Below are 25702 nucleotides of genomic sequence, written 5' to 3'. Positions count from 1 at the left end.
ATTGCGTAATTATCTAAAGTTCTTATCTGTTAATTATTGTAAGATACAAAGAGAAAAGAGAATTTTAAGGAAAGCCCCTGGAATATGAACGTAGACGTAAAGTTTGGAATGAACACAAATAGGTATACTATCAGTAACTATGGTGGAATTCCCTTGCAAAAATTCATCGAAAATCAATAAAAGGATTAACCCAAATCAAATCGCGAAATCTTTTGGCATACCTACGGATTTCAGAACAACAAAAGAACATAAATTTCTGTGTTAATTATTGAAATCATTAATCTACACATTTAAGCGTGATAGCCATTTGGTTTGATATCTAGAAATATTTATGATAACTTGCAACTTATCAGACATTGATAAGACAAAGCCGAAATATTGATAAAATTCGACAGTCTTCGTAAAAGCGTCACGCGGAATCTATGGATGTGAAAATGTCGGTAAACTAAATTTTAGTGGGGTGAATGTTTTGAATTTCCAAGATGGCAGACCGTGTTACCTTGTCGGTAAGTAAAGTACCATACCTAATACTTAATTTTAGTTAAATTAACCACTTAAATACCTAAATCAGTTCATCTCCACGTCTCAAGTGATGAACTACTGGAGATAACTAATCTGAGAGTCTGTAGGTAGTGTTAAACAAGGATCCTACATGTTCCATATTGCTCGTATTTGTTTTTGCAGGGTTGTCATAATACCTTAAAATAAGTAGGTATGTGTAACGTATAGATTTCCTTATTATAGATGTGTGTTGCTTGTGTTATCATCATTGCAAAATTTATTGTTTGGATAATAAGTGTAGGTAAATATCCTATCTAACAACCCATTTTTGTCAGAAATTACCTAGGTACAGAGGTAAAAACCGTAGCATATTCAGGGTTAGCACTCAAATAACTGGTATTAAGACGCTACTCTACTTTAGTTTTCCCCACAGGTCCATGTTTTCAAAATTGAAAACAGTTGAATTTGTTATTCTGGTAAAGCATTTATTTTATCCGAAAATGTCTACTTAGGTATAGGTACTAGTCTACGTAGGTATAACTGAGTCTGTGTTTCTATTATCTTCAAAACCCGAGTGAATAGATTGCTTATGTTCATACTTACTCCATCCTAGGCCACAACATAGCTTACCATCAGGCGAGACAGCGGCCAAACGTCGACCCATCAAATGTAAAACAATAATATGATTATGCAAGGATGAACGTTGACGATGAATGAAGAAGGACGTTGACTTAGACATTCACGTTCACTTACCATCTAAAATCTAAAATTGTATTCAAACATCATTATACTATGTTTACAGGACTTCGTCTGGCTGAAGCCGATAGGTAAGACGGAATTCGATGTGCCAATAGCAGTAAAGGTTCTAAAGAGTGCCGGTGACAGAATCGAAGTAAAGGATCATGATGGCAACGTGTTTTCTACGTCCATACAAAATGTCCTCAAACCGCTGCACTCCACGTCCGTACAAGGAGTGGAAGACATGATCACGCTGGGTGAACTGCAGGAGTATACGATCCTTCATAATCTTCATATGCGGTACTCCAAACAGCTGATATACGTAAGTCTTTCTATCTTTAATTAGGTACCTATACTAATAGTAAGGAGGTAGGTAGCTACTACCGATACCGGGGCTCCAGCTCGAAACGAAAGGCAAGAAAAGGAACGGGGCAGTTTTTAGTCAGTAAGAGTCTGAGATTTCTTCTCGTCTCGCCCGGGGTGGGACAAGACATTCGATGACTAACCTCCCTCAAAAAAAAAAACTAACAGTAGGCACCTACGACGTACTTACCTAGATACATATATCTCTAGTTCCATCCCAAGATAGGTAAAAGAACCTCTCGCGATGTAAATTAACTTACTTTATAGTCCAGTCATTTGGTAGATAAAAAGGGGGTTACCTGGAATGTTTTCCGGGAGTTTTGAAAATTGGTGAATTTATAGATTTGGGTATGCTCTTTTCGAATTTCAACTTTGCCACCTCGTACACCCGCCGCTCGCGCCGCCATATTGAAAAAATGGCGCCTAAAAACGGTTTTTTATTAATATCTCCGTTCCGACGCATTTTACGAAAAAATATTTATCTACAAAATTAAACTAGAAAAAATTTCCTACAATTTATGTATTGATAACTTTTTCATAAAATCAATAGTTTTTAGCGTACGAGCGCCGCAAAGAATTATTAGTCCAGTCAAATTAGGATTTCACCTCGGAATTTGAGATACCCAGCTGTAATTTTGTATATACTTGTATATTGACTGCCTGAAACTTGTCTCAAAACTTACATATGGTAGGGTGTAAGCAACTATTAAATTTTAAGGTCCAAAGGTCCCAAAAAACGTTTCTTTGCGCTTTTTTGGAAATATCTCATTTCCTATGGGTTTTTGGTATTTGCATTTAATACCAATATTGTAGAATACAAAATTCTCTACAACTTTTGTCTAAACTTTTTTTTTATACGGTGCACCGTTTCCGAGATAGAGGGGGGAGAGCGCGCGGTCACTGCACCTCTTCAAAAATTTTTTTTTTCGTCTAACCTATCCAATGATAAATGATAAATGATAAATGATAAATGATATTTATTTTGCAAATAGGTTATAAAATAACACTTTTACACGTCAATCTCTTAAATAACTAGATGAGGCCGGCATTTCCTATCCGACTACTCTGAGAAGAAATGCCGAAACAAACTCAGAGGTCATAGTCTCTTTTAAAGTCCAGACAAATCAATTAAAGATGTCGGAGAACCGTGCAAGTTGATTCTGTAGTGGTCTTTTGAGGAAAGAACCACAGCAGTTTGAGCGGACCTGTTCAGATGGCAGCACGCATGTGTCAGTTTACAATCAGCTCAGCTGACGGCTGTTGCTGAATGATCCGACGAACAACACCAACCAAAAGAACATTTGGGTAGGCCACACAAATGCTCAAACTGTCAGAATATAATTTACTAAAAATAAAATGACTAGCAAAAGTCTCACACGGTCCTCAAACTAACAATTTTAAAATAAAATATAAAAATATAAAAGGAAAAAAAATATATAAAACAATGTCAAATTAAGTTAATGTCAAATTGTATAAAAAATGTAACTATATGTTACAAACATGTCAGCAAGACCTGTGTGGACATTATAGCAGTTCATTCCCAAGCCTGACTATCCTCCAAGTAGTCTTTTATTTTATAAAAAGCTTTACTACAAAGTTTTTCTTTAATAAATATCCGTGATGGTTGTCTATGGATAAGCCATTAAAAATACGTCATGGTTCCTAAAACCATTTTTCGTCAAAATCAATTGTTTGAAAGATAGACACTTCCAAAGTGGAAAAATGAGGTCTATCGAATGTGTCCTGCCCTCTAACTTTTAAAATAAGTGAGTGAGAAAACTAAAAAAAATATATGCTGTAGATTTTAATGGAAACTTTCAAAGAAAATTGGTTTGAACGAGATATCATAATTAGTTTTTAAGAATTGATACATTTAAAAAAAACACATTGTATGTACACGTGGTGGTGCAGATGAATAATACTTTGCGGCGCTCGTACGCCAAAAACTATTGATTTTATGAAAAAGTTATCAATACATAAATTGTAGGAAATTTTTTCTAGTTTAATTTTGTAGATAAATATTTTTTCGTAAAATGCGTCGGAACAGAGATATTAATAAAAAACCGTTTACAAACAATGTGTGTTGTACAAACAGGTTAGTTTCGGTAGGTTCCTGTTTCTGATGTTATACGTGTTATGTTATATGTTCCACCGTGTCCTCCGGGCGGTCTTCGCAGTGATGACACCCGGGCGTTTCCTCCCGCCCAATCAAAAACAGGATCCTACCGAAATTCCTGTGTCCGGTAAGCACCTGCGTCAGGCGGTAGGTGAGGACGCCATGGCGCCTCTCTAGCCACTCCTCAAACAGGGGACTTACCTCTGCAATGACAGCGAGCCCAGCCCTCGGTTGCGACAGTCGTTGCTACACAACACACATTTTTTGTACACGTGGTGGTGCAGATAAATAATACTTTGCGGCGCTCGTACGCCAAAAACTATTGATTTTATGAAAAAGTTATCAATACATAAATTGTAGGAAATTTTTTCTAGTTTAATTTTGTAGATAAATATTTTTTCGTAAAATGCGTCGGAACGGAGATATTAATAAAAAACCGTTTTTAGGCGCCATTTTTTCAATATGGCGGCGCGAGCGGCGGTTGTACGAGGTGGCAAAGTTGAAATTCGAAAAGAGCATACCCAAATCTATAAATTCACCAATTTTCAAAACTCCCGGAAAACTTTCCAGGTAAAACTACCAAATGACTGGACTATTAGAACGTAGTTAAAAAAATGGAATGATTTTGGTTTATGAAGTAAGTGTTAACAGCTAGGATATGTACCTAGGTCGAACGTGCTGTGCTAGACTTAAAAATAGTTTGACATTCAATGCGTGCTAGCAAAGTAACAAGCTATATTCGTCTTCTATGAAAAAAAAAAACGAAGTACTTAGTGTATGTAGGTGTCGTGAATAAACCTAGTCTAAATACACAGGATATCCATCTCTTATAATAATCATCACGACCTATTTCCAATATAATAGTCATACCAACTACCAAATATTAAAAAATAAGTATATATGGGCAACTGGCTGCCGTGCCGCTCGATTCCCGCACGTAGCAACATTTTGTGTGAATCATGATCCACAAATTGTTGTTCCTGGTGAAATTGTCTGTTTGTAAACGCACCCAATATGGGATTCTTCTAGTAGGGAGTAAATAGGTTTTTTAAGGATTGGCAATGCTTAATGTGTGCCCCGTAATGCCCCAATTCTTGCAAGCGTTCATAGGCGACGGTAACCACTTAACATCAGGTGGGCCGTGTGGTTTTAATACCACTACGGTATAAAAAACCCACAACACAGAACAAAATCCCAGTAGGTATAGGGCAATGTTTTTGTTGGGATTGTTGGGACAACGGGCAATATGCACGATTGCACATACCTACCTACTTTTATTAATTAACATAAGCGATTATCAGTTTATCACTTTAATCTGATGTACTTTAATATATACTTGGGCTTACTTGCCTACTTATCGATTAGGATATAGGAAATTATTACTTTTCCTTAATTCTTGCGAAAAATAAAATTAAACTTGGCCTAGGCATATACATTACATTTTGTCTATAATTCATGAAAGGGCTTCGGGACTTGGTTTTTTATTGCCCTATTTTGAGATGGATAAGGCGCCAGACAAGTAGACCTGATGGTAAGCGCTAAGCAACCGATGCTGCCCATGAATACCTCCAACATTCCATAAAGGAGCCTACAAGCACAGATTAATCAATGTTTTTTTTTTGTTTATTAAATAGTTAAAAGAGATACAACATTTATTTAAAACCTACATATGCGTTGCCGGCCTTTTGGCTATTGGGACTCTGATATTAATAAATATCCTTTATTTCAGACATACACGGGCTCAATGTTGATAGCAATAAACCCATATGAAATTCTACCCATATACACGATGGATCAAATACATTACTACCAAAAGAGGAGCTTGGGCGAAATACCGCCTCATATATTTGCTATCGGTGATAATTCCTATAGAGAATTATTGGATACATCGTTGAACCAGTGCATCGTAATCAGGTAATGATAAAGTAAATATTTGGTGCTCATTCATGACGTAATACAATGTCATCATGCTGATAGGCTGCATTTCGAATGATAAGCATAAGGAATTTTAGAAGGAAATGTGAATGGCTGTGTTGAGAGCAAAAATATCATAATTATATTTATGTTTGCAGTTTATGCTATGTAAGGAATTTAAGGTTTGTTGGGGAATCTTAAAAGGAACTTTAAAAACATTCGTTTTAAAAAGCCATATCTGATTGCGTGTCCAAAACAGAAGCAGACAGTATCAGTGTAGTTAGTACAATTATGTTTTTAGTCAAACCGGATATCACGGTCAATAAAACATAATGTACCTCCCTATCTTTCTAATTTAATCAATTTTTATCTGTAAGTACATGACGATGTGTAAATTTTTAATAAAAGTCTATTTTATACGAGGTAAACGATAAAGTTCATAATAAAATAAGTAAGAAACACCAAAACATTAAAATAATACAATAGACTAGCTGATGCTCTGCTCGCGTGCATTACGGACTTTGTGACTAATAAAAGTAGCCTAAACTATTTCTTAGTACACCAGCTTTTGACGGTTGAAGTCCAGCTTTTGACGGGACTTTTACCAGCACCTGCTGGTAAAAGTCCCGTGAAAATCGGTCCAGTCATTTTACGATTAGCCAGAAAGAACAGACAGAAAAGAATTTTATAGAATGTTGTTGTGGTATCTTAAGTATAAGTATTCATCATTATGCATGTAGTAAAAAGCGCTTATATTAATATTACAAACAGATACCAATTCCAATTTTATTTATTAGTATAGATTTGCAACTTTATTTTGGTATGTTGTAAAAGATATCAAAATCTATAAAACTTGGGGCACCTACAATTTTATAAGTTTTAACTTCTATGATGGTCTTTTAAATTTTCTACTTCTTAATGTTTCCAGTGGAGAAAGTGGTGCCGGTAAAACAGAAAGTACAAAGTTGTTGCTTCAGTATTTGGCTGCAGCCAGTGGCAAACATTCCTGGATTGAACAGCAAATTCAAGAGACAAATCCCATTCTCGAAGCTTTTGGTAACGCTAAGACTGTGAGGAACGACAACTCATCCAGATTTGGCAAATATGTGAACATCTATTTTAGTAAAGAAGGTATTATTGAAGGAGGAAATATTGAGCAGTATCTTCTGGAAAAATCTAGAATCGTCTTTCAAAACAAGGGTGAAAGAAACTACCACATATTTTACTCTCTAGTCACCGGATTGTCAGCAGATGAAAAGAAAAGATTGGAATTAGGTCGCCCAGAAGACTACAATTACTTGAATTCCGGTAAAATGTTGACCTGTGATGGGCGTAATGATGGCTTGGAGTTTAACGACATAAGATCCGCTTTCAAAGTTCTCAATTTCCCTGACCATGAAGTTTGGGGGACGTTCAGTCTTCTAGCCGCTATTCTCCATTTAGGAAACTTAAAAATCAAATCGACTAGTTCGAACAACATGGAGGGATCTGATATCCCTGATAATACTGCCGCTAATAGGATTGCTAACCTTTTGGGTGTTACAAAAGCAAAGCTATGTGAAGCTCTGACAAGGAAAACATTTGTAGCTCACGGAGAAAAAGTAGTTTCTCCATTAAACGCTGCCTCTGCGGTTGAAGGCAGAGACGCGCTAGTAAAAGCCATATATGGTCATATTTTTGAATACATAGTCGAAATGATAAACAAAACACTGTTCAAGGACCAACAACTGACCAGTGGATCTGTGGGAATCTTGGACATTTTCGGCTTTGAAAATTTCGATTACAATAGTTTCGAACAATTGTGCATTAACTACGCAAACGAAAACTTACAGCAGTTCTTTGTGAAGCACATTTTTAAACTTGAACAAGAACAATATGCGAAGGAGGGCATTCAATGGACCAATATCAACTATGTGGACAATCAAGAGAATTTAGATGTGATAGGTTTGAAAGCAATGAATTTACTGTCTCTGATTGATGAGGAGTCTAGGTTCCCTAAGGGTACTGATGTCACTTTGCTCTCTAAGTTGAATAGTAATCATAGTAATAAGAGTTGTTATATTACTGCCAAATCTTCAAGGGAGTATAAGTTTGGTATACGACATTTTGCTGGAGATGTATCTTATACAGTACAAGGTAAGAATATATTTATATCGGCTGGATAAAAATTAGCTAGCTTAATTGCAAACATATACCTAAATGAAAACATCTTTACAGGTTTCCTTGACAAAAATAGAGACATGTTAACAGCAGATGTAAAAGAAATGATGTTGGATTCAAATAACGAATTTTTGAAGAATCTTTTCTTAACCGAGTATGCCCCAACTCAAAGTGGGAGCAGGAAACCCTTTTCACTGAGTCACCAGTTCAAAACTTCTCTCGATTCATTGATGAAGACTTTGTATGCTTGTCATCCGTTCTTTGTGAGATGCATTAAGCCCAATGAGTTCAAAAAGCCAAAGGTAAGTAACTTGACAAAACCACCATAACTTCTTAAAAATGGTCCCTCGAGTAATAAAGTTGTGTTTCGTTACAGATTTTGGACAAAGCTTTATGCGTCCGACAACTACGTTACGCTGGTCTAATGGAGACAGCGAAAATAAGACAAGCTGGCTACCCCATACGGTATGCGTACAAAGATTTCGTCCATCGTTACCGATTGGTCGCCCCGGGCATTCCACCAGCTGAGAAAACTGACTGTGTAAGTGCAGCAAAGAAAATCTGCGCTCATGTCTTCACTGACCAAGACTATCGTTTTGGACACACGAAAGTATTCCTCAAAGACTATCACGATGCCCGCCTTGAAGAACTCAGACATAAGGTGTTAATAACAGCAGTGATCAAAGTACAAGCGAATGCAAGAAGATTCATTTATAGAAATAGGTTCTTGAAGCTACGAGCTGCTACCATTCTGGTACAGAAGACGTACCGCGCCCGTGGCTACAGAAGCAAATACCTCATCATGAAACGAGGATACTCACGCATGCAAGCCGCTATCAGATCAAGAGAACTGAGAAAGGCCTTCATAAATATGAGAGTCTTCTTCAGAAGGATACAAGCGTATTGCAAGGGTTATCTTATTAGAAAGATGGTTAGAGAGAAGGGCCATCAAATTAAGAAGATGTTGGTAACGCTGCGTAAAGAGAGGGAGGAACAAATAGACTCTGGTGTTAGTGTAGAAACTGCGGGAGACAATTACCAGAAGAAATACGGTAATATGATGAGATCTATATGGTTCTTGAAGGACGAACAGTCGGCTGACGTACATCAGAATAATGCAGCTGTAGAGGAAACAATATTGGAGGACATCTTCAGTTTCCTTAAGAATTCGGTGCAACAAGACGATCATCACTCGGTAATTCCGCTGCCTAAAGCAGAGGTGGATGAGGAACTATTCGATGAGTACAACTTTAGAAAGTTTGCTGCTACATATTTCTTAGGAAATACCACTCACCAGTACTCGAGAAAGCCTTTGAAGCATTCTCTATTGGACTTGCCCTTGCCCGTGGACAAAATAGCAGCGCAGGCCTTATGGATTACTATCCTACGGTTCATGGGTGACATGGCGGAGCCGAGGTATGTTGACGATAAAGTGGACAATGTGCCTGTTATGTCCAATCTTGCTGATACGCTTGGTAGAGCTTTCCAGAAGAGCAGAGAGTTCCATGTAAGTAAATCTTTGTAGTGTTTATAGAATTAAGTTAACTTAATAAAAAAAACCTTCTCTAACATTAACATGACATGAGAGTTATGAATCACAGCTTCAACCATTTTCATCGAATCCTTTCGCAAAATGTGTAATATAATAGACTTACGTAACAACTATTCCATATTACCATTACAAGATCACTATAACATCCACTATAGTACGTCGACGAAACAGTGGGTCTATCTTTGTATAGCTATATTTTTAATTGTTTTCCAGGAATTCATGCAAGGCGATCTCTCAACAAATGATAGGAATAAACTTATGTCGCGAACATTGAAGCAGCGATCGAAGTTAGATGATGAGTTTATGAGGAGCCTGATGAATGACGACGTCACCAGCGAAATGTACGGCACTTGGCTCAACTCCCGACGAAGCACTAACTTGGAGAAATTGCACTTTATCATTGGACATGGTATCATTAGAAAGGAGCTCAGGTCAGTTAATTAGTACCTACACTAGTTGTTTAAAAATAATCGTAACCAACTAGGTGAGTTAAGTAGCTTATAGCTTCCAATTGCGGAAAGATAACTGAAAAAAGATATGGAACCCAAACTATGTCCCACTTTATTATGTTTAACTTCTAACATAGGTACATCACTGTCACTTAATCATTGTACCTTTTTTTTTTTTTCATTACAGAGATGAGATCTTCTGCCAGTTGTGTAAACAGCTGACAAACAACCCATCGAAGGCGTCACACGCTCGTGGTTGGATTCTACTCTCACTCTGCGTCGGTTGCTTCCCACCATCCGAAAGATTCGTGAAATATCTACGCGCCTTCATTCGCGATGGCCCACCAGGATATGCTCCCTACTGTGAAGGTAGACTCGTAAGGACCTTCAAGAATGGTCCACGTACACAACCGCCAAGCTGGCTGGAACTCCAAGCCACAAAAACGAAGAAACCTATATTACTTACGGTGACGTTAATGGACGAATCCATGAAGACTGTCCAATCAGACTCCGCTTCCAATGCTGAAGAAATTTGCCAGCAGATCGCTGAAAGCATAGGACTCACAGATTCATTCGGTTTCTCGTTATACATAACTCTATATGACAAAGTTCTATCCCTTGGTAGCGAGAAGGAACATATACTAGACGCTATTTCACAATGCGAACAGTTCGCTAAGGAACAAGGAACGCCCGAAAAGAGTGCACCATGGAGACTATTCTTCAGAAAAGAAGTGTTTACTCCATGGCACAACCCTGCCGATGATGCAGTAGCCACTAGCCTTATATACCACCAAGTAATTAAAGGAGTTAAATACGGCGAGTACAGATGTAACTCGGAAAAAGATTTAGCCATGATCGCGGCTCAGCAACACTACGTTGAGTTCGGGGCCAATATAGACCCCAACGTGTTGAGAAGTGTCATCGCCAACTACATACCGAACCAATTCCTCCAATCGAACGAGGCAGCGTTGACAAAATGGGAACATTTAGTAACCAAAGCATTCGAAAACTCCACAAGCATTAAAACTAGAATAGATCCTCTCAGATGTAAGGAAGACATCGTTCTATTTGCTAAATTGAAATGGCCAATGCTATTCTCTAGATTTTTTGAAGCTATTAAACTTAAAGGAGATAATATTAACAAAGATTTAGTGATCATAGCAGTCAACTGGACTGGAATTTACATAGTCGACCAACAAGAACATATACTTCTAGAAATATCCTACCCTGAAGTAACATACGTCGCGTATAATGCTGATAAAGATTACGACAGCATTGGTAGGATCACAATCAGAACAATACAACAAGAAGAATTTGAGTTCCAAAGCGTGGATGCTAGTGAAATGAGTTCGCTAATAATATACATGATCGATGGTTTGAAGAGAAGGTCTATTTACGTAGTCGCACAGTCTGACTTACAAGGTTACAGCGACGCCTCATCTTTCCTCCAGTTTAAGAAAGGAGATCTGATTGTACTTATGCAAGACTTTAAGGGAGAGAACCTAACCAACACCACTTGGGGACATGGTGTTTGCAATGGCCAAGAGGGACTATTCCCAACCGAGCAAGTCTACATCTTACCCACACTAGAAATGCCATCCAACACCATCCTCGAAATATTTAAGAAGGGCAACATTAATCTTGAAAAGAAGAACTTATCGAAATACAATACAATTCAAAGAAAGAAAATGCATACTCTCGAAAATTATGCTAAACAACATTTCAGAGACAATCACGATATCAATACTACATATTCTAGAAGACCAACGTTAACTACTGTCAAGAGATCCGCTGGTGGCGATCTGTGGAGTCATAGTAGAGAACCGCTAAGAAAGCCATTGTTGCAAAAACTAATCGGTGATGAGAAGAGGTCCAAAGCAGCAGTATCAGCATTCTATGCCATTCTCAAATACATGGGCGATATGCCAGCTCCTAAAGCTAGAACAGTCACTGAATACACGGACGAAATATTTAACAGCGCTGTGAAAGACCTTGAGCTAAGAGATGAAATCTACTGTCAGATAATGAAACAGCTGACGAACAATAAAATACAATTGAGTGAGGAAAGAGGGTGGGAACTCATGTGGTTGGTTACAGGAAACTTTGCTTGCGAACCAACGCTTCTCAAAGAATTAGTGGAATTCCTAAAAACGCGACCGCACCCTATAGCTAAAGATTGTTTGAAACGCGTGTTCAAATCACAGAAGAAGGGCGCTAGGTTGTATCCGCCATACGTAGTGGAAGTTGAAGCTATACAGCATAGGAGTATGCAGATATACCATAAGGTCTACTTACCTGATGACACTGATGAAGCTTTCGAAGTAGAATCATCTACTAAAGCGAAGGAACTCTGCGAACAAATTACTGGAAGACTGAACCTTAAGAACAGTGATGGGTTCAGCTTGTTCGTCAAGATTGCTGATAAAGTGTTCTCAGTACCAGAAAATTATTACTTCTTTGATTTCATTCATGAGCTTGTGGAATGGATGAAGGCGACGCGACCTGTTCGTGGTGGTAAGTTTTCGTTTTGTTTTATTATTTTTGGGACTGCTTCTGACCATGGTCTTAGCACAATCATGCACGCTCAATGGGCCTAATAACAGCTTGCCCAATGCGTACTGAGTAAAAAAGTATAATAATATACATATTTGGGGATAAAAATTAAAGAGACTTAAAATCTTCATTTCGTCTTTACAGGAGTACTAATGCAGATGAACTACCAAATATTCTTTATGAAGAAACTTTGGATCAACACAGTGCCAGGCCGAGATAAGAATGCCGACCAGATATTCTATTTCCCGCAAGAGTTACCGAAGTATTTAAGAGGCTACCACAAAACTTCTAAACAAGATCTAGCAGAATTTGCAGCATTGGTCTATAGATCGAGATATGGCAACGACCAGACTAAGCTTCCACAAATCACCCAATCGCTTCAAGATTATATGCCATCCGATATGATCAGAATCCAGAATAATTCACAATGGAAAGCAGCTATCCAGAAAGCCTACATGGAACAGGGTAATATGAGTGAAAATGAGGCGAAAGAACAGTTTTTGAAGAAAATCTATCTGTTGCCTACGTTTGGTACTGCATTCTTTGAGGTTAAGCAAACTTCTGACCCGGCTTACCCAGAAATGGTAGTTATTGGCATCAACAAGAATGGAGTCTGTGTTATTCATCCTCAGAGTCGAGTAAGTATACTGTTTCTTCTATATCCATTTTCGACTGATAGCCATAAACAAGGGGTTTCGGGTTTGAATTGACAGCACTGCGGCAACCAGCTGCCGAGAAACGTATAGGAACAACTTTTTATGTGACCCACAAATAGTTTTTTCGGGCCTGGGTATGATGCGTATGTGAACTTGTTTGTTTGACAACGCACCTGTGACACAGGAGAAAATCCTAGTGTGGGGCAACGTTTAAAAAAAATAAAAGGGAAATATTAATAAGTCTCCGCCAATTTTCAGTAATAGTTCGTCAATTGAAACTTAAAAGCTAACTGCTGAAAGTTAATCCTCTACCAACATTAATTAATACATGTTTTTATTTTTTCAGGACATATTAGTAACTCATCCGTTCTCTCAACTTTCCAACTGGTCGTCAGGAAACACATTCTTCCACATGACAATGGGCAATTTCTTGCGAGGAACTAAAATTCTATGTGAAACCTCTTTGGGATACAAAATGGATGACCTCATTTCGTCTTATATCGCAGTTTTGAAAAAATATATAAAGTAAATGGAAGAGTTTGGTTATATAGAAGGCTCGTTTGTTCTGCCATCAAGCCTTATGCCAGAAATATATTAGCGTGGCCCAGCGTGCCGTGGTGCGCCAGAAATGGATGCAAGTGATTCTCAGTGCATCACGTCTTTATTTGGTGTTTGTGGTTAAAAACATTAGTATTATAAGTTTGTAATAAATAATAAAATAAGCAACCAATATTTTACAGTTTTAAATAGCACTATAATTTGTATGTAAGTTTGTTATGTTAATGTATAAATTATATTTTTGTTAAAAATTATACCTAGTAGGTACCTAAATACTTAATTGTATTTTTATTCTGTGAGTTTGAGGTATAAGAAACTAAAAATTTGGATTTGATCCCTTCTGTGGACAAAGAAAATATAGACATCAGCTATCAGCTAATGTGCACTATTTTTTTAATAGATTTTCATCTAAATAGTTACATTATCCCTGGCCTTCTCTCGAGCTATTTGGGGTTTGAATAATAAGTTACTATTATTCAAAATATAAATTGTTTGATTTTGAAAATTCTTTATAAATCCCTTACATATTTTTAAGTACAAACCTGTGGACCATAAGTAAATTCGATTGTAGCACGCGTGGTAGCACGAGCTCTATTTAAATCAGTTTTATTTTTCAAGCTTCCATGATGGACTACGATTGCATCATCAATACGCACGCCAGGCCAGACAATAGGCCAAACATCGACCCATTCATTTCCATTTCCAATAAAAAGAAAATTATCAAAAGTGTGGTATTCAGGTTACGTCTATTAAAAAAAGGGATTCCTTAATCATTGATGTTTAATGACACAAAGTATAATATGTCACAGATAACAAATTGTCAATGTCATATTTAAATACATCAATCAATAATGGTGTGTTTGTGCCGGTCTGTTATCTGTTTTCTATTAGAAAATAATTATTTTGGTGATAGCTTCGGAAAATATTAAGTTACAGGTGTCAGTAAACTTAGTTCAACCAGTAAAGCTTGCGACAGCAAAATGAGTGCAGACAAATTGAGTTTTATGTTAGAAAATGGTCTCGATTTGAGGTACGTAAACAAAAATAAACAGTATATTAGTTATGAAAATTATTGTTCGGGATTTAATTAGCTAATTTATTTGTGTCTACATAATTGGTAAGCAGTCGCTAAGTCCTCCAGGTCTAAAAGAATTTTATCAATGATACGCCGTAACTACTTTTAAACTGTTACCCACATTTTGCTTGAACATTAATTTCAGGGAGGTTGTAACTACTGGATCGATTCTACACATCAACCAAGAATTTGATGTAGACGATTTGAAAGCGGAAGAAAACAATGATGATTTGGCACCACAAGTTGATATTCTTGGCCAGCCAGTGCCAAATTTTGCTACATTCTCGGAAAATTTGGAGGCCATTAAAGAAACTGAATATGTTAAAAAGAAAATAATTGTTGAAGGAGGCGGTCTACCTCTTCATGAAGGTTGTACTGTGTTTATTGCCTATTCTGGTTATTGGGAAAATCAAGAGGAACCATTTGATGTAGTGCCATTAAAAAAACCTATGGTGAGTAACATTAAATGCATTTCTTTTTACCCTCTATTTGTCATATCAATGGTGATGTGATAAGAACCTTTTATTTTTAAACATTAAAAATATGACTACAGATCATAAAAACCTTAATTATATTTAAGCATATAGCTAATAGCTATTGTTAGTAAACATCTAACATTTTAATCAGACTTTATAAAGTTAAGTAAGTCTTTATAGACTGTGGGTCATAGAGATGGTTATTTATATTAAAAACCACTACTAACTACTAAGATGTGAGAATTGCATATCCAAGCACACATAGCTATATTTTGTTTCATAGCAAAAACTCTTAAACATTATTATTTTTATTTTCAGGAAGTGGACTTAAGCGACAATGGCCTATTACCAGGCCTGCAGTTTGCAATAAAGACTATGCTGGTTGGTGAAACATCAGTTTTTCTATGCTCATACCAAGTAATGTATGGAGAAATGGGAGTTCCACCGAGAATCAAACCTAAGGCAGATTGTGTATTCTACATCAAACTAATTAAGAGTACTTTGACACCAAAACAAGGGTAAGTGTTAATGGTAAGAGCTGAGTAGGTTGACTGATCTCAATATTTATTCAGAATATCGTGTAGTTATGCTATTTATAACTCAAGAACGGCAAAACTGATTTGACTGAATATTTGTGGGGAGGTAGCTTAGAAACAGGAAATGGACATAGTATACTTTATATTCTGGAAACCGGTATCAGGAACTATGCATTACAATAAAGCAACTCTATCTTCCAAATCAATGAACCTATTTGAGTAAAGTTCAAAGAGCCCAAATTCTGTCAGTAGGTGTATGAGTATGCTTTACGGTTAGAGAAAACGAAACGACAGCGTGTTCAGCGCTCTGACTGGACCAACCAACCAGCACGAATAAAGCAACCAATGAGAGTGTCTAACGCGCTCTCGTTTCGATCCCGTTAAACGTACCCTCCTTGATTTTCCATTGTCTTAATTAAATCTTTAAATGTACAATTTTCAAAATATTTATGCTATATTTATATTTTACAGGAAACTTAACTTATCCGAATCAAATATGTTTCAACGGGTCAGTCATGAAGTTAAAATGTTAACTGTCTCAGGGACTTCATTATTTAAATCAAAGAATTACTATGCAGCTATACAATTGTTTAAGAGGGCAGTCAATATGCTGCATCGTTGTCGACTTGCAGACGAGAAGGAAGAAGCTGTTCAAGAAAACTTACTAAAAAAGTTATATATAAACTTGGCTGTTTGTTATAACAAGGCTAATAAGCCTCTCCTTGCATGCACCGCCTGTAACGAACTGAACAGACTAGGTAGCCTATGGAATAACCCTAAAGTACTGTTTCAAAATGCCAAATCTCTTAGAATGATTAAAAGTTATCCCGAGGCACAGATGAGACTTAAAAAAGCAATGAAATTGCAGCCAGGAAATAAAGAGATGGAGGAAGAATATGCCTTGCTAATGAAACAATGGCAGGAAAGTGAAGAAGCTAAGAAACGTGCCGAACTTGTCCTACCGCCTGCTACAATAACTGAGGAATTTAAACGAGAAGTCGATGACCTAATCAAAACCTTCAAGAGTAATGATGAAGAAAGCAAGATAACAATACCTGCATGCTTCAATTCTGATGAGATTGCTTATTTCAAAGAAGTTTGCATTCGAGAAAATTTGTTTTTCAACAAACGTCTTAGCACTGACAGCAAATATATGGAAAATGCTGGGACCAGTGAAGCATGCTCTGAGTCTAGTGATTATTTATGTTTTACAAAACCAGAAACAAGTTAATATACTTAATCAAATATTTATATTTACTCATTTTGTTAGTCTTCTTTAGGTTAAGAGAACATAAAACAATTATATTTTTTTTACATTACATTTAGTTGTATTATTCCAAAACATATTCCGTCGGCGTCCTCACCTACCGACTGACACAGGTGTTTACCGGACATGAAAATTTCGGTAGGTATCTACCTGTTTCGGATTCTGCGTGAGGAAACACCCGAGAGACGTCATTCCCAGGAACTACCGGAGAACAGGGTGGAGGTGTGCCCTTCATGGGCTGGGCACCGCTAGCTGCTGCGTGTCCTTAGAATGTCCGATGAATCACGAACGATCACATGATCAGCGACAGAGCGAGGGGGAATGCGGCGCCGTCCATTCCTTCTGTGAAGTAGTTAAGCTAGCTAAGGAGGAAGCGTAGCGCGTGATGGAACGATCTTCCTTACGCCCCAGCCGCCACAGGGCGTCGGGGATCGCGCGGCTATCTATACCCAAAGTGCACTTTTGCGGACGGCGAGCAAGGGTAGCCAGCAAACCGCAACCGTAACCAGAACCAAATCCGTTGTCGGCGACGGAACCGAACGGCGCGTCGCGTTTTGCGCACGCCTCAATGAGCCAGACCATCACGGATGGGGAAAAATATGTTTAATCAACTATTCCAAAATACCTAGATTTTTACCAGACTTATCATTCCGCCTACGTATGTTATGAAGTCCTAGTACTATTTTTGATTGAGATTATTACTAGTTACTAATCAAGAAGTGCCGTCACCATCATCACCTCAACCCAAGAGCGTCCACTTCTGGCTGGATTATGAGTGTCTTCTACAAGACTTACTAAAAAGTAGAATAACAAGGGTCACTAAAATTGAAATAAAACATAAAATTCAACAAAATTATATTTTAATGCGTAATTACAATTTTTCATAAAACTAATATGGACTACTATCTATTGGCGCAACCATACCTGACTCAACAAATGCAACATTCTTAAACATTATTAGTTTTGTAAATACAAATGCATTGTACAGAACCCATCCCGATATTGTAGTGAACACGTCCAGCATTATTTTAATAGCGGATTAGTTCTGTGTGGGAAGATTTAAAAGAACATTTTGACCCTGTGGTAGGTAAGTAACGTTGCGGGATTTAGATAGTTGGTAGGCGATGTCTTCAGCGGCTTCAATACGACGGAGTTCGACTAAACCTTCACCAGCTTGGCCGAAGGATTTGGCGAGGAGAACAGCAGCTTGGGCGTCACCCTCAGCGGCAATGACAGCGGCTTTTTTCTGTTGTTCAGCTTTTTCTACGAGGAATCTGGCCTTCTCAGCCTCCTGTTGCGCGACCTGTTTCAACTCGACGGCCTGTGTGAACTCCTTGCCGAATGTCAAGTGTGTAATTGAAATGTCGTCTAAGATAAGGCCGAACTGTGCTGCTCTTTCAGTCAAACTCTCGTTCACTTTTTGTGATACAACCTGTGGAAGAAGTATTACTTCAATTACTGTTTACCAATATAAATTCACGCAAATAAAACAATTCTAGAATTAATTAAATGTAAAAATTTGTTAACAAGACGCAATATTAACTACTTTATAGCATACTTAATGCTTTATAGTGTTTTATACTGATTGCTTTTTAACATTACAATGATTTTTATAGCTTTTTTTATTGGTGTCATGTATTATCATCATAAGTAGTTTTATAATGAGCATTAAATTAAGTGGAAGTACATTATTAATTAGAATGGAGTAAATAAAAAAAACATTCTTGCCAGAGGGCTTAATACAAGTTTGTTTTACGTTTAACGAGATTGTGTTCGGCGCTCCCATTAGTTCATTCGAGCCAGCCAATCAGAGCAGTTAACTTGCTCTAGAAAATCTAAAAGTCAAAGTTCCTCAGATCTTTTAAATGCACATGTAACTCCTCTGTTCATGGTTGTCAATGAGTAACGTCAATTGATTATCATCAGGTGATCAGTCTGATAGAAAAAATTGTGCAACAAATTGATACCTTACCTCTCTCTGTGTGATGAGCTCTCCAGCATCAAACTGTGCGACAACAGCCTTCAAAACTTCAGAAGTAATGGATGGCAGTACTCTCTCATCATAGTCTACACCGAGGATGGTGTAAATTTTCGGCAGCTGGTCAGGAATTGGTCTGAACAGGATACGGAGTGTGATGTTTACATTTTGGAGATCTGAAAAACAATTAAATGAGTATTAAAGTTTTAGTTACATAAATATTAATTATCCTGTTATCAAAAATACAATGGTAGTGGCAGTGCGACAGTTGCCATGTTATATGTCATGGAATGATGCTCATGAACATGAGCCTCTACAATGGCAGTACAATATAGTTACATTGCAAAGCCGAAATCCATGATAATTTATTTAATATGTCTCAAGAAAGTGGTATTTACAATAGGTACAATGGTAATTACAATTTAGTTTCCTAAAATAACAAGTCCATAACCTGCATGAGGATTATTCCATAAAGCAACTCCATGAAAAGATTTCAATTATACATGATTGAATGTTTGACCGTACCTTTACTTCCAGTGACAGTAGGGACGTTTCTAGGGCGTGATCGAATGTCGAAGATGATAGGTCTCTGTACCCACGGCACAAAGAAGTGAGTACCCTCACCAACCACCAAGTTTTTGACACCAGCGAACCTGTCGAAGATCACGGCCCTGTGACCACCATCAACTGGAAATGGAAAAATATGAATTAATTACCTCATCCAACTAGATTTGTATTTTAACACAATTGTCAATCAGTATCCTTAGCTTAACTGAAGGAAGTAGAAGTTTTAACATTTCATACAAATTCTTACTTTGATTTCTTGTAAAATGTTGTCTAACCATTAATCTATTTTGTTTTAGATTAATCACTAAGTAAATATTTATGTGTACACTAATGAGTGTGATGTAAACAAAATGTTGTTAAGACTAGAAACTTAGCTTACGATGGTTATGCCTTGTGAAATATGGAGGTACTTACCATTGTAAAGTGCAGAATTCACGACACCTCCAACCAGCGCCACACCCAGGCCCATTTGACCGATTCTGTTGAAGAGCTGAGCAGCCATTTCTAGAAATAAATACAGAAAATACTTGAAATATTTATAATGTAAGTGTAATTTCACATTGCGGCTCCAATTGGGATTATTGCAGCATAGGAACTGTCATTGACATCATTCGACACTGAATAAACCGATTTCTACTTTTAATACGTTTTTACTAATTCACACATAGTATAAAATATTAACCCAAGAATATATGCGGTTACCAAACTTAAATAGTTACCGAAAATCATTTACAAACCTAAAAATTATCTAATTGCACGATATGTTATCTAACCTCAAAATATATTTCGGTAAAAGAATTTATGTTTTTATGTAAGTATTTGTTATACATGCGCTGTATTAGCTTACCTTTAGATTTTTATTAACTTTTTAACAATATTAATTGTATATTTTATAATTTATAGTAAATTCCTGTCTCAAATTCAATCTAAAATCAGCGAGACGGGCCACAGATAAAAACAAGTCAAAATTAACGTGCTTGTAGTTTCGTTCACTGTGGTTATATTAAAACGTTTACTTCATATTGAAGTGAATAGGTTACTAAATTATATAATTTGATTAACACTATATGCAATATTTCATGCATTAATATTATTATTTATACAGATTACAAGACAATACGGCCGTTTAAAATTATATTTTGTCATTTAGACTCACGCCTTAGGAAAAACTAAACGCGGTTTTTATTTCTCTCCTGGTAAAATGTTAATAGCAACGAAAATATGGCCAGAATGTTATTTTGCGAATAGTTTTTGTAAGGAGGTTTTGACTTTTGAGTTGTTTTCTTTTAATCTTAATAAAATAATTTTCACGCTCTCTACAATACCGTTATCCACAAATACCTAGAACCTTGTCCTAAAATAAGAATTCAATTAAAATTAACGAATTAAATTAGTATGTATTTTAATTCACTAGGATTCTTCTGGAATTGGTTATAAGACACAAAAAAAAATACTGGTACAGCTTATAATTTTTTATAATTTGCGCTAGCTATTCTTTGTACTAATTAAACATCCTGTTCAGGAGAACAGAAGTTGATCAGGAGTTCATCTGTAATGTGATAGACCCAACCATCAAATAATTGTACTTTAATATTTTTTTTTTAAATAGAAACTACGTATACAGAACAGTTTAAGAGACATACTTGCAATTTTTATCATGAAGCGCCTGTCAGTTTTATAATAGCACTAGGGTACTCGAAAAATCAAAACAACGTTGTGTGGGTGCCGACCCACAGTACATAATGTTGCATTAGTTATATCAGCAAACAAACCACTAATGCCGTTAACTGGCTGGAACCAGATGGTAATTGAACGAAAAATAAACAATGAGGGGATAATTGTGCGAGTTTGTTGGGGGTCGAGTTGTGGGTGGCTCAATTATGCAATAAATAGCAATGAGCAAATGATTCGAACAAGTGCATAAGTAGTAGTAATATTTATGACTCAATCTGTCTAGAAATCATGTTGACTTATTAGGTACGTGTCCTTAAAAAGTAAAAACACTTCGGGTTAATTTAATTAAAACAACATTGTCGATTTGTTTACATTAAAAAGTCAATGAACTTAATTGACATTGTGAACGTATTGTACCTACCTAGATGTTGACTCTAATGACAGATAGTGCATTCATAATAATTGTAAATAAATGCATAATAATAGTTGTATTTGCACAGCGGAACGTGTCGCGAGGCTATTCTATTCTATTGCATAATTTGATCTGAATTTAAGATAGTTTTTGTATCTTTATAAAATGCGTATGAAAGTGCCAGAAGTGAAGCGATGCTGTTGCTGCGTTCCTTTGCGACATGGAATTATTTTGTTTGGTTTAATTAACATAGTAAGTACTTAGGTTTATTGGGAAAGTATTGGAATGCAGGTCACTTCTAACCGGCCTTTTTAGAAGATATTAGAGGAAGAATAAGGTCGGGTGTGGGCGTTTTTTTTATGGCGTGTATAAGCCGGTTAACGAGCAGTCGGATCACCTGATGGTAAGCAATCGCCGCCGCCTATGGACATCCGAAACACCAGAGGCGTTAGAAGTGCGTTGCCGGTCTTTTGGGGGTTAGGAATTTGAGAGTTGTTGGGGAATCGAGGATTAGGAAGATTAGGAAGGGGGTAATTGGGCCTCCGGTAACCTCACGCACACGCGAAACAACGCAAGCGTTGTTTCACGTCGGTTTTCTGTGACGCCGTGGTAATTCTGGTCAAGCTGGCCCATTCGTACCGAAGCATTGCTCTTTAACACTTTGCTAAAGTCGTATGGTGACACCAGAATAGAATACATTTGTAGCCTGACTTTTGGACCTGAATTCGTTGATCGTAGTCACAAGCGGATTTTTTTTGTTCCACAGATATTCTCAATGCTAGCAGTAACCAGCCTCGTGATTACAACCGAGCTGAAGAAATCGCAATTAATCGATGGGTCTTCTTTAGAAGTGGTGACTTCTACCATTTTGTTCAGCATCTTCGGAATGAGTGTCATACTGAATATTATGCTCCTGTTCGCGGGTTGTCAGGTAAGCGACAGGTACCTAACTCCATCATAAACTGTACCCTTAGTATGAGTTTGCTTTACGTTTAAAGTAATGGAAACGAGAGCGCATTCGGCGCTTTAATTGGCCTGCTGGAATAAACCAACCAATCAATAAACTCATACTAAGGGTACTGGATACTCAGAATTTAAGTAGTACCTAAGTATTTAAAAAAACCCAGACCTGGTACATTCTAATACTGCGACTACCTATTAGGGAATTAAGTATCATTCAAAACTGTGACCTAGAGGGAAAAGCACTCTTAAAGTCATCAAAGTCACCAAACAAATTTAACTTGGCGCAAAATTTGTAATAAGTTTTTCACTGCATTTGTTAAGCGTTAATTATTATCTACTTTTAATTTGAGTAGATACTTTTCGTAAGAACTAGAATCAAGTTGACTAGATCGTGCAATCCTTTGAAATGGGTTGTTATGATGTATCGCGTCTAGTGACTTGTTAAGATAACCCAATGCACCCAGTTAAAATACCAATCTGTGTGACTGATTGGTTGATATTTAGCTATACAAAATGTTTGTTACTTTTCACTTGTACTTTTACGGTTTTTGATGCTGGAAACGGGTATCCAATACAGTTTTGTTTGAAGTTTCATAAACGTATTAGAATTTTTCTCTTATGTTTGGCGCGATATTTATACACATAACACTCAGGTCAAAAATATTTAATTTACCTAATTAAACCCGCAACACGTAGCACTGCAGCCGATCGCCCAGCCACTGAGCTAACCATGCAGTCGACTTTCAATTAAACATGAATAGATAATTTTCAATTTGTCAATTACAATACTTTTTTGAAATTTAAAAAAATGTAACTTTTGTTTTTATGAGATTAGTTACGTTGTTAAATTGCATAAACATTTTGCTATCAATTAATATAAATGTATTTATTTTTAAAGATGTTATTGTATACAAAATTCGAAGTAATTTGTTTTTGACTGTGGAAACTACTTAATTATGTTCCAAATGTTTTCAGAAAGACGTATTAATGCTGCGACTGTACTTGTACTACGGGGTGGTGACTACACTGGCGGCCTTGGTGCCCACCTTCATCCTGGTGTCCCGGATGATGACCTTCGATGTGTGCTTAGCTTTATTTGCCATATGTAAGTCTGTGTGTTCAATTAATTAAATAATAATGGGTAACAAGGGGATACTAACTGTTAACGGTCGGTTGAATGATTTTAAAATAAGATTATTTTCAATCTAAAATGGGTTTTGGTTTTCTTCTCTCGAGATTTCTCAATGAAAATGGATAAGGATCGATTATTGACATACTTTTTTGACATTAGGATTTTCTCCTGTATCGTGAGTGCGTTAACAAACATACAATTTCAAATGCACAAGACAGCCAGACCCAATACAATAATTTGTGGATCACACAAAGAGTTGCTACGTGCGGGAATCGAACCCGCTACACGTTGCACGGCAGCCGGTTGCCCAGCCATCGCGCCAACCGTGCAGTCATTAATTGGATGGAGTTTCTGTCGAAAACAAAGGCTGGTCCAAGGGTTCTGGATTGGAGATCGGTACTAAATACGTATTGCATGAGTTACATGCTTCCATATGTGGACTCCTCACTTCCTTACACTAACATACATAAATATTTGTATGTACATAAGTTTCGTCACTGAGTCAACATACACTACTGTAGTTGTAAATGCAAATTTTACTACTACATACTTACATAAAGATATTTTATAAATGTGTGAATTGTTATTGGCAGTCACGCACGATTGAGCGGTACCTACTTGTGGACTGACATTCCTGTTTACCCCCGCAAATAAAAGAAAGTATGATACGTGACTCTACATACGGTGTTTCGTAAAACGTTTAACGTTATCTTTCGGAATATTTGTCGTGTTTTAAATAGTTTTCGAATAAGAATTCTATTTTCTATTCAAGTATGTATGTGAAAATTCCATTACGCCGTTACCGCTACTAATACGGTATTAAGTTACTATGGGAATTGCCTGTTTCGTGAGCACATGTCGCACTTTTTTCAACTGTACCCTTAGTACGAGTTTGTTTTACGAGCCGGCTCAAATAAACCAACCAATCAGAGCGCTGAACGCGCTCTCGTTTCGATTACTTTAAACGTAAAGCAAACTCATACTGAGGGTACTGAATATATTTTACTTAGGATATTTGGACGCCAATAAATTCTAAGATTGAGACTAGTCACCAAGATGTAGGTAACAGCATTTTCTAAATCTATGACTTAACTGGTGGGAAAATTATCCAATGGTTTCTCCCGCCTTGGGTGAGGGAGTGTAAGACACTTATTGACTAAAAACTAGTCCGTTCCTACTCCAGCTTGCTTTGAGCCACAGCCTAGGTAACCCGTAAGTCGTCCACGGATCTCCCACGTGAAAGTAATATCTTAAGTTTTAAAGTCAATCTAGGAGTTATTAGGTCTTTGTCTGCGTACTACTTAAATACTTATGGCATGTGATAGTAGTGATATTTATTAATATTATCTATTCTTATTACCAGCCATGGTCGTCCCACTGCAGGGCAAAGGCCTACCCTCCTTCCACTCGTCTCTTTTTAGAGCTTTCTTTCTTAACACATTGAACGCCGTGGTGGTCACCGGTGACCAACATTAGCGGAGGATTTACCTTCAACAGTTTTCTATTGGCAGTCAAATACTAAATAAAATAATTATTTAATTTATATTCCACAGGTATGCAGTGGTACGTCATCATTCTGGTACGGAGCGAGATTGTGAAGCTGGAGCAAGCGAGTTTGAGGGCCGAGGAGAGAAGCCTAGCGCATGAAGTTACCATTGATGTGCCTGACAGAGACACCTTGCTTTAATTCGTTAGATAAATTTTTATTTTTGTAAATAAAATTGATCTATGTTAAATTAGCTTCTGCCAGTGATTTCGCTCGCCTTTCCATGGGATAAAATGTAGCTTATGTGTTATTCCACAATATAATGTGCCCTGTTCAAAATTACATCCCGATCCCTTCAGCTGTTTCACGTCAAAACGTGAACGAGTAAGTAACAAATAAGCAAACACACAAACCAACATATACAAACTTTCGCATTTACAATGTTACTAGCATTAAAATTATTATTTTTCACAAGTACTGTACAGTAAATTAGATAATAATATTTTGAAGTATCATTTCTCGTGTTCAAATAAAAAAATGTTTATTAAATTCGATTACCTTACATTTCGTGGGAAA

General features: G+C 37.0%; 4 protein-coding genes across 4 annotated transcripts; 3 read left to right on the top strand and 1 right to left on the bottom strand.

The window, feature by feature from the left end:
- The first annotated feature begins 343 nt into the window (after positions 1–343).
- LOC118273074 (myosin-VIIa) lies at positions 344–13840 on the top strand. Its single transcript, XM_035589844.2, has 10 exons — positions 344–506; positions 1304–1561; positions 5448–5632; positions 6561–7768; positions 7850–8094; positions 8169–9299; positions 9558–9775; positions 9981–12307; positions 12491–12984; positions 13349–13840. The coding sequence occupies exons 1-10, from the start codon at positions 483–485 to the stop codon at positions 13529–13531; spliced, it is 6273 nt and encodes a 2090-aa protein (XP_035445737.2). The 5' UTR covers positions 344–482; the 3' UTR covers positions 13532–13840.
- Positions 13841–14402: 562 nt separating this feature from the next.
- On the top strand, positions 14403–16968 carry LOC118273080 (inactive peptidyl-prolyl cis-trans isomerase shutdown). The gene is made up of 4 exons (XM_035589852.2): positions 14403–14590; positions 14781–15087; positions 15430–15629; positions 16119–16968. Exons 1-4 carry the CDS (start codon positions 14541–14543, stop codon positions 16876–16878), a joined length of 1317 nt encoding a protein of 438 aa, XP_035445745.2. The 5' UTR covers positions 14403–14540; the 3' UTR covers positions 16879–16968.
- A 789-nt stretch (positions 16969–17757) lies between these two features.
- On the bottom strand, positions 17758–20472 carry LOC118273084 (protein l(2)37Cc). The gene is made up of 5 exons (XM_035589856.2): positions 20307–20472; positions 19874–19963; positions 19418–19579; positions 18887–19068; positions 17758–18346 (listed from the first exon to the last, which is right to left on the bottom strand). Exons 2-5 carry the CDS (start codon positions 19959–19961, stop codon positions 17954–17956), a joined length of 825 nt encoding a protein of 274 aa, XP_035445749.1. The 5' UTR covers positions 19962–19963; positions 20307–20472; the 3' UTR covers positions 17758–17953.
- A 1125-nt stretch (positions 20473–21597) lies between these two features.
- On the top strand, positions 21598–25376 carry LOC118273561 (uncharacterized). The gene is made up of 4 exons (XM_035590599.2): positions 21598–21797; positions 22312–22476; positions 23484–23613; positions 25194–25376. The coding sequence occupies exons 1-4, from the start codon at positions 21711–21713 to the stop codon at positions 25325–25327; spliced, it is 516 nt and encodes a 171-aa protein (XP_035446492.1). The 5' UTR covers positions 21598–21710; the 3' UTR covers positions 25328–25376.
- Positions 25377–25702: the final 326 nt, after the last annotated feature.

Source organism: Spodoptera frugiperda, chromosome 1, assembly GCF_023101765.2.
Source record: "Spodoptera frugiperda isolate SF20-4 chromosome 1, AGI-APGP_CSIRO_Sfru_2.0, whole genome shotgun sequence".
Lineage (NCBI taxonomy): Eukaryota > Metazoa > Arthropoda > Insecta > Lepidoptera > Noctuidae > Spodoptera > Spodoptera frugiperda.
The sequence above is the reverse complement of the archived record's forward strand: the minus strand, read 5'-3'. Positions and strand labels throughout refer to the sequence as shown.

Excerpts from the sequence above, each read along its gene's own strand:
- LOC118273561 (XM_035590599.2), top strand. The coding sequence starts at position 21,711 with ATGCGTATGAAAGTGCCAGAAGTGAAGCGATGCTGTTGCTGCGTTCCT. Across the intron at positions 22,477-23,483 it reads TCCTGTTCGCGGGTTGTCAG|AAAGACGTATTAATGCTGCG; the intron begins GTAAGCGACAGG and ends AAATGTTTTCAG. Across the intron at positions 23,614-25,193 it reads CTTAGCTTTATTTGCCATAT|GTATGCAGTGGTACGTCATC; the intron begins GTAAGTCTGTGT and ends TATATTCCACAG.
- LOC118273080 (XM_035589852.2), top strand. The coding sequence starts at position 14,541 with ATGAGTGCAGACAAATTGAGTTTTATGTTAGAAAATGGTCTCGATTTG. Across the intron at positions 15,088-15,429 it reads TGCCATTAAAAAAACCTATG|GAAGTGGACTTAAGCGACAA; the intron begins GTGAGTAACATT and ends TTTTATTTTCAG. Across the intron at positions 15,630-16,118 it reads ACTTTGACACCAAAACAAGG|GAAACTTAACTTATCCGAAT; the intron begins GTAAGTGTTAAT and ends TATATTTTACAG.
- LOC118273074 (XM_035589844.2), top strand. The coding sequence starts at position 483 with ATGGCAGACCGTGTTACCTTGTCG. Across the intron at positions 7,769-7,849 it reads TGTATCTTATACAGTACAAG|GTTTCCTTGACAAAAATAGA; the intron begins GTAAGAATATAT and ends ACATCTTTACAG. Across the intron at positions 9,300-9,557 it reads AGAAGAGCAGAGAGTTCCAT|GAATTCATGCAAGGCGATCT; the intron begins GTAAGTAAATCT and ends ATTGTTTTCCAG.
- LOC118273084 (XM_035589856.2), bottom strand. The coding sequence starts at position 19,961 with ATGGCTGCTCAGCTCTTCAACAGAATCGGTCAAATGGGCCTGGGTGTG. Across the intron at positions 19,069-19,417 it reads TACTGTCACTGGAAGTAAAG|ATCTCCAAAATGTAAACATC; the intron begins GTACGGTCAAAC and ends ATTGTTTTTCAG. Across the intron at positions 18,347-18,886 it reads AGCTCATCACACAGAGAGAG|GTTGTATCACAAAAAGTGAA; the intron begins GTAAGGTATCAA and ends CTTCTTCCACAG.